General features: G+C 30.4%; 1 protein-coding gene and 1 long non-coding RNA gene across 2 annotated transcripts in view; one reads left to right on the plus strand and one right to left on the minus strand.

Annotated features, from left to right (window-relative positions):
* The window catches only part of LOC107903652 (uncharacterized), a 41,542-nt gene extending 28,932 nt beyond the window's left edge, over nt 1-12,610 (minus strand). Inside the window, exon 1 of the long non-coding RNA XR_001685876.2 lies at nt 12,286-12,610. This is a non-coding gene — a long non-coding RNA (uncharacterized lncRNA). The remainder of the gene's footprint in view (nt 1-12,285) is intronic.
* Nucleotides 12,611-14,153: 1,543 nt separating this feature from the next.
* On the plus strand, nt 14,154-14,714 carry LOC107902276 (secreted RxLR effector protein 161-like). Its single transcript, XM_016828490.1, has one exon. It carries the CDS (start codon nt 14,154-14,156, stop codon nt 14,712-14,714), a length of 561 nt encoding a protein of 186 aa, XP_016683979.1.
* Nucleotides 14,715-15,788: the final 1,074 nt, after the last annotated feature.

Raw genomic sequence — 15,788 nt, forward strand, 5'->3', positions numbered from 1 at the left:
TTGATTTATGATCGGCTATCACTGCTGTATTTTGCAAAGAAAACTGATCCAAAACAGAGTTTTAAAGCTTTTACGAGCTTTGTTTTCCATTACTGAAGCCGTCTCTGATTGTCCTAAAACAATAACACCATGTTTGGTTGTGCCATTACACCCCTATTCTGTGGGCCCCACTTAATCCTTTGTTTGGTTCGGTGTATTGGCCTAATACGGGTCTATTACATTATGGACGTAATCCCCAAAATCCATCGATTTCTATTCCCTTCCTTTTGGTCAGTTTAGGTCCTGCTTTAGTTTTATGCCCTGTTTTACCCTCCTGATCCACGCTTCCCCTTTCCGTCTTCTGTTTCTTTCTTCTAGCTTTCTTCTCCACTCTCCTCACCGTCTTCTCCTTCTTTTTTTACCTCTCTTTGGCATCACAACTGGACTTAGAACACCGATCAGAAAACACCCTCCATCTCACATTTTCCGTTCCTCTCCATCGGTGAAACTATGTTGTGTCCATGGGAACCGGTAAAGAAGATACAACTTTATTATTATTGAACATACATATCTCAGGATTCTTTTGTGTTTAAGCTGCCTTGCAATGACAAATTTTGCAGTGGCATATTATGTTTGTTGATTCGATGTCTGAATTTCCATGCAAAAAGAAAACATTTTTGTTTGCTAAGAAATTGACAAAAAAATACGGTTTCTGCAGATTTGCTTTCTCTCTCTAATATTTTTTCAACAAGTTAACTAAATATAGAAATTGGGATTTGTCTACACAGAAAACTTTCTAATATTGTGGATTGGGTTCTGCAAGTTATTAACTTTGACTTATAATTTGTTTTTGTTTGAAGTTATGGAATTTTAATGGAGTAATAACTTTGGATTGTTTTCTAACCTTGCAATGACCACATTTTGTTTTAGAAGGGGTTTCTGTTTGAAATTAAAATGAGAAACTAGATTTGGGTATTTCGATTTTTATCACATCATGTTAAATTTGATGTTTTCTTTTTCTATTTTCTTTTTGATTTCTGTAATTTGCTAAATTGTCGATTTGATTGTTTGGCTGTAATGTGGTTTAGCAGAAGATTAAAAGGTTGAATTTCATCTTCTGATTAATAGACACAGGGTTGACAATTAAAGTGAGGCATCATGTTGTTTGTTATGGTCTCTTTAAAGTTATCCAAGCTTTTACCTAAAACAATGCAAGAAGATGAATTTCATACTACTAGTGATAATTGGAATGGATTCTGTTTTGCATCAATTAGGTATATTTTGTATAGTTAAATTACGAATCCTTGATTAGTATGTGGAATTTAAGGATAAGGGCAGAGAATGAAGTCTATATAGTATACATGTTCCATAGGATAAGGGTGGATCGTTTCCATTTTCCTTTGTATACATGAAGAAGTTACTCCATAAGCTTCGATTGCATGATACATTCTGTTTCTACCATTGTCGAAGCACAAATCTCTAACCTTTGAAAATAAAGTATGTAGTTTGTTTCTCAGTCCAACTTAGTGCTAATGCATTTTCAAAGATACCATGGTTTGAATTAACTTTTTAGTTCTATTATTTGCTCACCTATTCCTTGTCTCATTGAAGCAGTCCCCTAGTACTGGGGTTTGATTGAAAATTAGCATATGTGATCTCATATACTTTACCAGGAAATATAGGTTTGATTGAAAATTACAAAACTTTATCATGGAGCTTATATTCCACGTACTGAGTTTTCACTCCTAGCTTGTTGCTTGAGGAATTTTAGTTCAGGTATTAGTCACAGATATTATGAAATGTTACACATCACATATATGATCTTGTTTGTGGTTGAAACTTTAATAGCAATAGAAATTACTGATAAGATAGGATATTGTAATTGCACCAGCCGAGCTGCTGCTTTTATGTTATTATGGAGGCACTAGGCCATGTTGCTTGACCATGTCCTAATCATTTTTGCAACTTAAACAATCGAATGGTTCTTCGATAGCTGCTTCAACTAGCATTATACTTTGGGTGGAATTGCAATAAAAATTTTATTGCTGCTGTAGTAGTTTGTATTGATGATCTTTTTCCAGTTTCATATTGTCCCTGAGAATCCAAGGTGGCAAACATAATATTCTGATGGATAGGATGGCCCAAAACGTTAAAATGAACTGAATGCAACAACTGAGAATCCAAGGCATAGACAGTCATTGATGATATTCTAATGAAATGTCATCTATGACCTGGTAGTCCAATGCCTTTTTGTTTTTGTCTGGTTTCAGCGTTGTGGGCATAACAATTGTGGCTTCAGGCCTTGCAAAATTTGAGATTTCAGGCCTATCTAAATCATGTGTGATTGATTTTAATACTAGTCGAATGCTTAGAAGTGTAAATTATTTTGTATATTAGCACCCTTGTTAAATTTCTTGCTCCTGGTGTATCTGACCACTATTGTTCCAGTAAATTGATGTTTTATGTGAAATTTTGTAGGTATTGGACTGTTAGCTACCAATTTGCTCCAGACATAAATCGTTGGCAAGCTGAAGCTCTAGTTAAAATTTTCTATTTGGTGTGATTTTCTATTTGGTGAGTTAAAATGAATTTTATGAAGGAAGGTAGCTCAACTTCAAAATTACTTCTTTTGGACAGAATAAACTATGCCTATTGGAAGATTGAGATGTGAACATTCATCAAGTCTATTGATAAAAGAGCTTGAAAATCATCTATTTAACTAGATGAGAGCCTCCTAAAACAACAAGCTTATATGGGTCACATATTGTAAAATCAAAAGCACAATGTATCACTAAAGAAGATAAGATTGTAAACTTGACATTCATAAGAAATTATAGGATTTCTTGCACTAGTGATTACTTAGATGGGGCATTAGATATAATACAATGAATAAATTGTAAGGTGATTAAAATTGAAAGAATAAATTAAAAATATTTTATTAAAAATAAAACTAATTAAATGTGTATATTCATATACAACGCATTAATTAAAAATATTTTTAAATAATTAAAATTTAAAATATTATTTTAATAATATTACATATATATCGACTTTTGAACTATTATAAATTAAACCCAATCCAATCATGAGTAAATAAAATAAAAATTGGATCATTTGATATAATCAAGTAAACAACTTGATTAAAAAACAAATATTCATTGTTATTATGATTGAAAATGCTTTTAAAAATTGTTTAAAGAAAAATGTGGTTTGTTAATGTTAAATTTGTAACATTGTTGTCAAAAAATATGGTTAAATGTTAAAATGTTCTTCTTAGAGATGATAGTGGGAAGTAAAAGATAGTTAGGTTACATGAGATTTAAATAATTTAATACAATGATACACGAAATATAAATTGCAAAGATAATTTTAATTTCTATTTTTTGCTTCGTTAAGATTCTAAATTTGTATTGTTGATTTTTCTTTGATAGTGTGATATTGCTTCCTATTGAAGCGGCTTGTTTGATTGCTTCCTCCACCCACAGTTGACCGTCTTCTTTTCACACAATCACTGTAAGTTCTTTGGCAATTAAATTATTTAATTTTATTTTACTGTTATTGAAATTATGATTGGAGAAATGTGACCCTTTTACTACGATTTGACAATATGGAACACATTAATATCTTGCAGTAATGGCTCGTCTGCCTTTAATTGCACAAAGTGTGAGGCGTAAAAGAAATTGTATTGCATTGACAATATGGTTGGAAATCTATAGAATTGCGATTTGGTTCTTATTTACAATGGGTGTCAGCCTTAGCCTACATACTTATAGACCAAGGATTAGGTCCTATACCTTAGATTTTTATGCAAAATGGGATTATGTGAAAAGGCTTGTATATGCTAGTGACAAGACATGTATTGAACAAGTTAGGATGAATAGAACTTCCTTTTTTAAACTATGTGAGATGTTAGAATAGTTAGGGGGATTGAAGTCGTCAAGAAACATGCTTATTGATGAGCAAGTGGCAATGTTTTTACATATCATCTCCCATCACCTGAAAAATTGAGTTATCAAGCATCACTTTAGTAGGTTCGGGGAAACTGTTTGCAGATCATTTCATAGTGTTTTAAATGCTGTCATACGCTTACAAGATGTGTTATTTAAAAAGGCAGAGCCAATTACAGCTAATTCTTCAGACACAAGGTGGAAATGGTTTAAGGTATTGGACTGAGTTTTATATATAACTTGTACATAATTTAGTTGATTTAGATTTAAATTTAGTATCCTAACTTGAGGTTTTATAACATGTGATATAGAATTGCTTAGGTGCTCTTGATGGAACCCACATCAAGATTAGGGTTCCAACAGTTGATAAACCTAGATATCGAACGCGAAAATGTGACATATCAACAAATATGCTAGGTGTTTGTACACCTGAAATGCAACTTGTTTATGTTATTCCTAGTTGGGAAGGTTCTGTTGCTGATGGATGAGTTCTTCGAGATGCCATTAGTAGGAGACATGGACTAAAAGTTCCCCATGGTAAAGTGGATAGTTAGAGGACTTTGAATTATTCATTAAGATCAAAATTTTTGGGGGGAATTAATCATTTAAAATCTTTTTTTATAGGTTGTTATTATCTAGTTGATGCTGGATACACAAATTGTGAGGGATTTCTTGCACCTTTTAGAGGACAACGATATCATTTGAATGAGTGGCGTCAGGGTTATCAGCGTAGTACTCCGCAAGAATTTTTTAATATGAAACATGCCTCAACACATAATGTTATTGAAAGATGCTTTGGGCTATTAAAACTTAGATGGGGAATACTTAGGAGTCCATCATTCTATCCTGTAAGGGTGCACAATAGGATCATTATTGCATGTTGTTTGCTCCATAATTTTATTCGGACCCATATGAGTATTGATCCTATTGAAGCGGAGGTGGGAGAAGGATTATCTAGTAATATGGTAGATGACAATGAACCGAATATCGTAAATATTCATCCATCGGATGCTTGGGCTACTTGGAGGATGGAACTAGCCAACCAAATGTTCGATGAATGGCAAGCATCTAGAAATTAGTTAGGTTTAAGGAGAAAATGAGTTTGAGTAGATTTCTTTATGTTATTTTATGTATCTAGTTTGTGAAATTTTGGTGGCGTTTGAATTGTTTTTTGTATTGTACTAAACTTGTTGAATTATAATTTAATTTCTTTTCATTCAGCATGTGTTATAATTTTATACAGTGTTAGCTTTTGATTCATGATATTGAACTTAATTATAATTTTATAAAGTGTTCACCTTTTGATTCATGATATGAATAGTAATTAATATAATTTTTTTTCTTAAGATAATTATGTCAGGTGTTTTAGAATCAAATGTTTCTTCTCAAGCTTCTCGAGGAACCAAAAGGAAATGGGTTCCAGAAGAAGATGCGGCATTGGTTTCCTGCATGGTGGACTTGCACAATGTTGGAACATTTAATTCTGATACTGGGTTCAAAGCCGGTTATTTAAACGAGTTGGAAAAAATGCTAGAAAAGGCTTTACCCAATGCAATGTTGAAGGCTAGACCTAATATTGAATCGAAGATTAGGTTACTAAAAAGGGAGTGGTCAATCATGTATGACATGCTTAATGGCCAAAACAATAGCGGTTTTGGTTGGGACGAGCATAGGAAGCTCGTTGTTGCTGAAGATGCGGTTTAGGACTTTTATTTAAAGGTAAGAATTATTTCAAGTCTTTATTATCTTATTTTTACCAAACTTATAACTAATATGATTTACTCATTTTTTTAGAGTCACAAAGAAGCCGCTCAATTCAGACATCGTACTTTCCCTTACTACGACCAACTTACTGCCATTTACGCAAGAGATCGAGCGACTGGGAAAGATGCTCAAACAGCTGCTGATGTTCTTGAAGAAATAAATGCTCAGGGTGAACCTACTATAGATATGAATGAAGAAAGAAACGAATTCTATGACTGCGAAGCTGACGTCTCTTTGGATGACATGGATGTTTCTGCTACGCAGCCGCGACGAGATACAAACCAAGGGGTTCCTCATCTTCAAAGAAGAGAAAGAAGAATTCTAATGCAGGTGATAATATTTCTTCTTCATTTAATAAGGCTACCAATTTATTGGCTTAAAACATGTGGGCCATTGGCGAACAAATCAGTAGGAGTATTGCCTCCGATGTGGTAGTTCAACAGAAGTCAGAAGAATTCAAGATCATTCAAGAAAAAGCTACAAATTTATATTCAACCTTATGTGAAATAGAATGTTTAACATTGGATGAGCGGTATCGAGCATTGAGTAAAATTCCAGATCATCCAACTCAAATGCTTGTTTTCTTTAGTTTACCTTCTGATGTGCGGTTGGAATGGGTCAGAAGATTTCTTGTTGACCATTAAACTTATTATTTCTGCTGATGATATTTTTGTAACTTTTTTTGTTTGTAATATTTGGGATGGTATGTCATTACAATCTTCTAACTTTTTGATGTTCTAAAACTGTATAACATATGGATTATGACATAGAATTTCATGAATTTCATTTAACATTTTGTTAATATATGAAAATTATGTTTATGCAAAATATAATTCTTTAGTTATTTATTACTGGTAATATTTTTTTATTGTAGAATAATTAAATTATTTGTTCCACTAATGATATTTTAGCACATTAAAATATGTATTGCAATTTAAAAATAATAAAGTAGATTATAAATTATATTTAATAATAATTATTTTAAATTATATTTTATAGTATTATATATTATGATTTTAGTAAATTCATATAATAATATTTAATACTAAGAACTTTATCAAATTATATATTTTTATTAAATTATATTTAATAATATTTTTATTAAATTATATTTAATAATAATTATTTTAAATTATATTTTATAGTATTATATATTATGATTTTAGTAAATTCATATATTTTATTAAATTATATATTTTTATTAAATTATATTTAATAATTATGTTAAAATATGATTAAATTATTTATTATTTATATTAATAAGCTTATTAAAATTTAATAACAATAACAATAATCATCTACCTAAAAAAAATTCTGCTAAGGGTATTATAGTCATTTTAGTTTTTTTCCTTATGCTATTACACCTCTATTCCATTCAACCAAACACAAGAATACCATTACGCCTCTATTCCATTCCATTCAACCAAACAAAAGAATTACATATTACGCCTCTATTCCATTACGGCTCTATTCTAATACTGCGAACCAAACGTGCTCTAAGAGTTGTTTCTAATGATCTGAATGGTTTTCTCCAATCAGAATTAGACCAAATTCCTAATAGTTTGAAACAAGTTTCGAAAATCACCAGGTCCAATGAGTTTTCACAGTCCATAGCAATGTAAAGAACTGCAACCTGAGGGAGATTTGAAGTCAAATTCGACTCCGAGCTGGCTGAATTTGGTGTGTGGTGATGAGTTTAGGGAGCTGATTGGTGATTGTATTCAAGTTTCTCTAGTAAAATTTTTAAAGAAGAATCAATTTGTTGAATTCTGAATCTAAGGGTTTTAACTTTGGATTTGAACTAAAAAATCTTATTAAACTCCATAAGTCTCACTGTTGTTAATCTCAATTATAAAAGTGAGTACTTTTGGATTGGGTTGTAATTAGCAGAGAACTTGTGTTCCTTATACTTCAATTCCTTGATCAGGAGAAATTTAAAGACACCGTTCATAATTATCTCCGCACTCTTTGTTTTTGTTCTTTTCTTTTATTCTATCTTTTTATAATTTAAATCTTTTAATCTGTTCATGCATTTTTTTTGTGTATTTATTGATTAATATATTTAAATTTAATAGATTGGAGTAAGAGTCAGGTTCTAAATATCTCACCTCGAGGAGGACTACAAGCAGCTCAATTTCATTCTGGTATTCATTCTCCCACAAAGCATCTTTAACTATTCAAATTTTCATATACAGATTAATTCTCATTGTAGACCCTGTACAAGGCATAGTTTTGTGTTGAGGTTAAATTTAAACTAGGGTCATGGTTGATTAGATTTATGGGTGTCTGAGTTGATTTAATGTAACTAGTCAAGGCATAGTTTTTGTGTTGAGGAGTTGGTATTGAGAAATGATGAACACTAGTGCTGGTCTTCTTAGCAAATTTGTTTAAGATATGTTCGCCTTCCTTATTAAGTATTGTTTTTCTTTGGCGAGGGTCGCTTGGCATGGTCTTTGTATAATATCGTACCTATCTCATTGTGATATTATTATTTTAGATTAAATGTATTCATTTAATTATATAAGTAACACGTTTCTTTTTTTTAAGATATAAATAAAAAACATAAATAGTTATAAATAAATAAAAGAAACACATAAACAATAATAGTATTAATTATATAATTAAACAATAGTTGATTTTAAATGATTTACTAAACCAATTTTAAACTAGCTATAGCATGAAGATAATTAGTTTGGATATGTTTCATTTATATTAGGTTAATTTAATAAATAAATTTTAAATTTTTATTAACGTTGATTTATTTAACTTAAAGAACGAATATAAATAAACAAAGATCCAACTCATAAACTATTTATTTACGGCCTTAAACTTGACTTATATCCATTTAGAACACTTAAGTAACGGTAATTTATTGTCAACTTTAGACTTCAAGAACTACAAAATGAATACGAGTTGGATAGATTTGTAAACGAATATCAAAATGGAGTATAAAATTTTCTAAATTAGTTTGCATTTAAATTTTTATATTTAAATAATTTATTTAAAGTGATTGATCTACAAGTTAACTCTCACACATTACCTTATATTTATACTTTCTCAGAGAAAATTTTATTTTTTGTAATTAATAAATTTAATTTACAATTAATTTTTACATTAACTAAGTAAACTTTTATAAAGAAAATTAGAAACCCCATCGGTTAAAACTAGTTATTTTTCCTTTTAAAAAATCTAGTTATTTTTTAAAAAAAGTAATATTTTATTATTTTATATATTTAATATAAAATTATATAAATATTTTATTTTATTTTCCGTTATTCTCTACATCTGTTTTATGTTCATGTTCGGGTTTATTAAACTAATATTAAAATTATGCATTTTAATATTTATATTAATATATTAATTTAATATAAAAACATGTATTTTAATTTTTTATTTATATACATTAATATATAAATATTTTTATTATTTTATTGTTTTAAAAAATTAATAATATTAATATATTATTTTTAAAAAATAATAATTTTATTTTAGTTTTTAATATTTTATAAAAATTAAATGTTATAATATTTTTATTTTGTTATTTTATTATATTTTAATGTAAATATTTTGTAAATACTAATATTTTATATTTTATTTTAAACTATATAAAAAAAGATATTAAGGGTAAGATGATAAATTAATAAATAAGACTTATGTTTTAACTCATAGAAAATACATGGTAAGAAGATTAACTGTTTGACACAAGTGTAAACCGTGTTACCCTATCTCGTACCCCTAATATTGTATCGAAAAACACATGGTAAGAAGAGTGATATATATCCAATTTTCAACAACCAAACAATTTGATGTAGTAGCATCTATCTTTTATCCATCATTTGAGAGTTGAGTGTTATTTAACCTAAAACTCCTTTTTTACATCAAGCCTACCAAATGTGACCAGACTATCAATTTGACTATAATTCTATATAAAACGATAAAAAAATTGAGTTTTTTTTAAATTATAAAATCTTAAAAATATACAAAATTTGAAAATTAAATAAAAATAGATAAAATTTTAAAAATATATAGATAAGTGAGAGAAAATTAAGGAAAATTATTTTTCATTATAAGAAAATAATGAGAAAAAAAAGATTGGATTTGTTTTTTCAGTTTGGATTTTGAATAATGTTGAAAAATTTGAAGTTGCTGCAGTGTGCTATGGGAATTGCCCACTACCCCAACCACTATGACAAACAACATGCCATATTTGGAAGATTGGCAATTTATTGATTTGTATCTTTGGGTTGAGCTGATATCGTAGGATGAATCAAGCTCATTAATAAAGATCATATCACTTGGAGAAACTTATTTAGAAGAGTGGATAGGATTGGATTGGCTTATATCAAATCCTATGAATAAAGGAAGTTGGATCGGATCGAAAAAGTGAAAAGTTAGCTGTCAACCGTCAATGTTTATTGTGGTTGTTAATAATATTATATTGTATTTAGCTATTTTAGTTGTTGTTTGGTAAGGATTGTGATAGATCTTCATTATGTTAGTAGGTCTCGAAATCTCTGTATGTAATTAAGAGACTTGTATACGTTGATGCACAAATTATTAATATCATTTATATGTTCAAGTGAGGAACATTATTTTGTAAGAGTGCATTTGTGATTGTAAAACTCTGTATTGTGGTTTTGCAAACTAAGTTCTCTGAGGGAGAATTTAGTGGCGAGTGATCTAGTATTTGAAAGTATAAGAGTGAGGAATTATCATTGGGGTGTGATACATTTAGGTTCACCGGTTGTAATTGTTTAAATATAGTGATTCTACTGAGCAAGACTTCACAAATGTATGGAAACTGAACTGCATAAATAAACTTTAACGTTTCCTATTTTGTTTTTGCTAATCACAGTGCTTGCAGAAGTACACACTTTTGTAGTCACTACTGCTCATACTTTGCTTGTTACTTAGCAACAGTTTTAGATCAACAACAAATCGTTTAAATGAATTAAATTTTATTAATGGAGTTTGAAAAAGAATATTTTCTGGTATATATTTTGTATTTTTTTTTACTAAAAGAATGGGATCAAAGTCAATTTCACAAGTCTTAGTGAGATTAGTTTGAAAGAAGTTCTTCAACAGCATGGAACTTGACTTGAAGGCATTACTAATTTTGTCCTATTTTGTTTTAAATTTGTTATTGGATTCTATTAAATAATCTTTTTTTTATGTCTCAATATTGAACAATCTTAAGCTTTACTGCAATATAATATTAAGTTTTCTTGTATGTTTCTAATCACATTTAAGCTTTGTGCAAAATGAATATTATATTAAGATATTGAAATTGATCTATTTTTTTATCCATTTTCATGATTTATGGCAATGCTGAATATTTTGTTGTTGCATAAATCAAAATTTTTATATAGAATTTTTTATTTTTTAAAAATAATATTGAGTTTTTAAAATTAATTTTATATAGAATTAGGGTTAAATGGAGAGAAAGTATAAAAGTTAAGGGTTAAAATTGTCATTATACTAACTAAAAAAGTGTGGTTGTTAGCTATTTAATAGTTGGGTAAAAAAATAAATTCGAAAATGTTAATGGCCAAATTGTAGCTCTTTCAATTAAGTGACACATAATTGAGGGATTAATAGTGTAATTTACCATTATCTTTTTTAAACATATGGATTAATTCACATTTATTTGGAATTTGTTATTAATTCACATATGGATTTAACTAGTGGTGGAGCTAAAAATATTTTGGGAGTCAAAATTAAATTGTATATTTTTATGATAGCAAGAATGCAATTTCACAATTTTATTAGTCTGTATCTTTATAATTTTTAAAGGATTAAATCAATTTTTATCATTTTTGAGATTAAAGTGTAATTTTACTATTATTAATTTAAAATTTTATAAATTATAAAGGACCTAAGTGAAAATTTTCCCATTGATCAACACCCTTGGCTCTACCACTTGATCGAACACATATCACGAGTCCTTTCCCGCGTGTGTCGGATTTTTTTATATGGTTGAAATATCATCACATGTATTTATGTTTGAATACACATCACAAAACCTTGAGTTGTTTCGGCATGACCTAGAGAAAAAAAAGGAGAAACATGAAGGTAGCTTAGAAGAATCCAAAAGCAATAAACGAAAGCTAGAATTACAACAAGGAGCCAATTGCAAGAATTTTGATAAGTTAAAATTACAAGATAAGGGCCTATTTAATTACAAAAATAATTTAAAATTTTGTTTAAACAAAGTGTAATAATTTAACAGAATTTTTAATGTATTAGCCAAAGAAATTCATCTAAGTAAGAAATGAGATTCAATTGAAGTTAACAATGAAGAATGCTTAAGAAATAAGATTCAGTTGAAGTTAAGAATGAGGAATGCTTTTAATGTGCCCAACATTAGACCAAGACAAATAATTGTAAGTTTTGTCAAAAATCTTAGTTTTCTGTTTTAATCTTTGATTAATGAGCAGAATTCACATACTTTGTTGTTTCTTATAGCTCAATAAATCTTTCTTCGCTCACAAGAAAAACAAAAAATAAGTGGTACATAATAACAAATAAATGGCATTCAATTTAAACATTCACAATGATTAATCTTCAATTGAAAAATCACTGTCTTCAATTCAACATTTCTTTCATCTTCCTCTTTGGGTCCATTCTATATCACTACCAATTGGCCATGCAGTTTCTTGAGCTGTAGCAGATTCTTCTACTATAATTTCATCAACTGATTGGCTTGCCTGCAAAGCAAATTAAACCTTCACTCATTACTGTTTGCTTTTGATGATTGATGATGAAGAAAGCATAGCCAGTTTTCCAAAATTGGACAAAGGATGACATATTAAGAACAATAACTGTGAATTGAAAATAATAATGCGACAATGATATCTAGAAAGAAATATTGACAGCCAGCAGAAACCATATACAGTTGATGCAATTTCATTTAGTCATTTAAAGCATTAAAAAAAGAATTTCTCTCAGGCAGCCAAAATAAAAATATTGCATTAATAATGCATAGAAATTAAAGCTTAGTATTGGGAGAATACATAGAGAAAATAATTCAATGGATGAATTTCTGTTTTAAAGCTTATTGAGTTTGGAAGAGTAGTGTACCTGTCTTTTGGCATGCACTGATTTCTCTGAATCAACACTAAATCTTTGTGGTTATGTTAGGACAACCTTTTACTCGTAAATTCGTCAAAGATGGGAAAACAAAATGATAACTCACAGGGCTGAAGCTCACGAGGTTTTGTAGATCATCAAGCTGTAAGTAGGTTGATCATAAAAAGATCAAATGAGATCAAAAATATATATAACAAATTTAATTTATATATAACACAAATATAAATAGATTTTCCCAAAATCTGCCCAAAATCATGTGGTCTGAGGCAGTTAGCACTGTTGTGTACATTCAAAAGAGGCTTCCAACCAAGGCTTTGGCTCATAAAACTCCATTTGAAGCCTGGTTCGGGTTCAAGCCTTCGCTGGCTCACCTGAGGATCTTTGGCAGCATATGCTATGCTCATGTTCCAACAGTAAAGAGGGGCAAGTTGGCCAAAAAGGCTCAACCTGGCATTCTGGTAGGCTATATCATAGTTAAGAAAGGCTATAAGATCCTAAATCCTTTAATGAATAAGGTGCTTGTGAGCAGAGATATGGTGTTCGATGAGAAAGCATGTTGGAATTGAGAGAAGAATAAAGTGGAGACAGCTCCTGAAAAATTGATAACAGATTAGACTGAGCCAGATCAAAATGCTTCTGAGATGGATACAGATGATGAACCAGTTAGAGACACAAGACCATTGGCAGAAATTTATGAAAGAGCTCAAGTGACTGAGGTTGAACCAAGCTGTTTTGAATAGGTTGAAGCTCAGCAAGGGTGGAAACAAGCAATGACTGATGAAATCAGCATGATTGAGAAAAATCAAACTTGGGAACTGGTTGAAAGTCTAGCAAACAAAAAGATCATTGGGGTGAAATGGGTCTATTGAACCATGCACAATGCTGATGAGAGCTTAAACAAGCTGAAAATAAGGCTAGTTGTCAAGGGGTTTAGCAAGAATTATTGTTTGGATTACGTGGAAACATTTGCACCAATGGCCAGGCTAGACACCATTAGGCTGCTAGTTGCCTTAGCAGCACAAATACAGTGGAAAATTCACTAGCTTGATGTAAAACCAGCCTTCCTGAATGGATTTCTTGAATAGGAGATCTATATTGAACAACCACAAGGTTTCAAAGTGCCTGGTAATGAAGATATGGTTTACAGATTAAAGAAAGCATTGTATGGCTTGAAACAGGCACCAAGGGCCTAGTATAGCAGGATCTATGCTTACCTTGCTAGGCTTGGATTTGAAAGAAGCAGCAGTAAACCTACTTTGTATATTAAGAAGAAAGGTGCTGAAACACAGTTGATAGTGTCTCTATATGTTGATGACCTGCTAGTGACAGGTGGAGACCAAGCAATGTTAGTCGATTTCAAAGCCAAAATGCAAGATGTCTGAATTGGGACAAATGTTCTACTTCTTTGGTATGGAAATGTCCCAAACTCAAAGTGGAATCTTTTTGAGTCAGAGAGCATTTGCAATGAAGATTCTGATGAAGTTTTCTGTGCTGAATTGCAATGGGACAAACACACCAATTGCCATTGGAGAAAAGCTATCTAGCAAAGGTGTTTTTGAACATGATAGTGAATTTTTTTATAGAAGCCTAGTTGGTTGCTTGCTATATTTAACTACCACCAGACCAGATATCATGTTTGCTATGAGTTTACTCTCAAGATTTGTGCATTGTTGCAATGAAAAACACTTCAAGGCATTAAAAAGGATGCTCAGATACATCAAAGGTAGCCTGACTCATTCAATGTTGTTCAAGAAGGTTGAAAATTTTAAGCTAATTGGCTATGCCAATAGTGATTGGGCTAGCTCGATAGATGATATGAAGAGTACCTCAGGGTATGTTTTTACTTTTGGCTCAGCCATTTTTTACTGGAGTTTGAAGAAGCAATCAATTGTTGATCAGTCCACAGTAGAAGCAAAATATGTTGCAGCTACATGAGCTATAAACCAAGCTATATGGCTAAGGAAGATCATAGCTGACTTGAATCTGCACCAAAGGGAAGCAACTGAGATTTATTAATGTGACAACCAATCTGCCGTTGCAATTGCAAAGAATCCTGTTTTTCGTGGGAGGACAAAAAATTTTAAAATTAAGTTCCTTTTTGTTAGGGAGATGGAACAAGCTCGAGAAGTAGAGCTGATTCATTGCAATTTTGAAGAGCAATTGGCAGACATATTGACAAAGCCCCTTAGTGTGTCAAGGTTCAACAAATTAAGAAAGCAAATGGGAATTTGCAGCATGGAGTCCAAGGAGGAGTGTTGAAGTTGGCCCCCATGCAGCAAGAAGCAGCACATGTAGTCGAGCCAAACAAGCAGGAGCTGAAGAACGATGCTGTTGTTGAGTTTCGTTTTCATTTTGTTACTCTAATGATCATTTTGCAATCAAGTTAGATTTGAACTTAGTTGGTAATTCTTTTTTGATGTAATTAGGTGTTGATTGACTGAAAATTCAGCAAAGTAACATGTGCAAGTTAATTTAGCAAGTTTCAATGTAACTTAGTGGTTTTAGGTAGTTGTTTAGGTGAAAACTTGTTTGTATTCACCAACTTGTGTGGTATATGTAATGGCTTAGTGCCTTTGTTTTGCTGTTAATGAAAAACCAATTGGATTTCATCCATATACTCCAATTTCTACTTCCAAATTTGATTTTGTTCTTAAGCGAATTTCTGCTTTGTTTCTTCTTCAAGTCACAAGTCTTGTTGCTCAAGTGATAGCTGAACTAGCTTACTTGTTGCTTAAAACCCCAACAGAATAAGTCTATTCAAGTTAAAATAAATATTTAGTTACATATAAATTCCTTCATAAGTTGCACTTTTAAATCCAAATTGTGGTTTATTGATTGGGTGTTTTTAGAAAACAAATTATCGTTGTACCCAAATTTGAAATTGTTTTAAAATTTTAGAATCTTATAAAATTAAAAATTAAATAACAGTAGATAAACATTTCAAAAATAAATAAAATGAGAGAAAATGAGGGATAATTATTTTTAAACCCTCTAAAATTTCTCTTTATT

This window comes from Gossypium hirsutum, chromosome D05 (assembly GCF_007990345.1).
Source record: "Gossypium hirsutum isolate 1008001.06 chromosome D05, Gossypium_hirsutum_v2.1, whole genome shotgun sequence".
NCBI classification, from domain to species: domain Eukaryota; kingdom Viridiplantae; phylum Streptophyta; class Magnoliopsida; order Malvales; family Malvaceae; genus Gossypium; species Gossypium hirsutum.

What these genes read in the sequence shown, in the direction of transcription:
- LOC107902276 (XM_016828490.1), top strand. Translation starts at nt 14,154, where the DNA reads ATGTCTGAATTGGGACAAATGTTCTACTTCTTTGGTATGGAAATGTCC.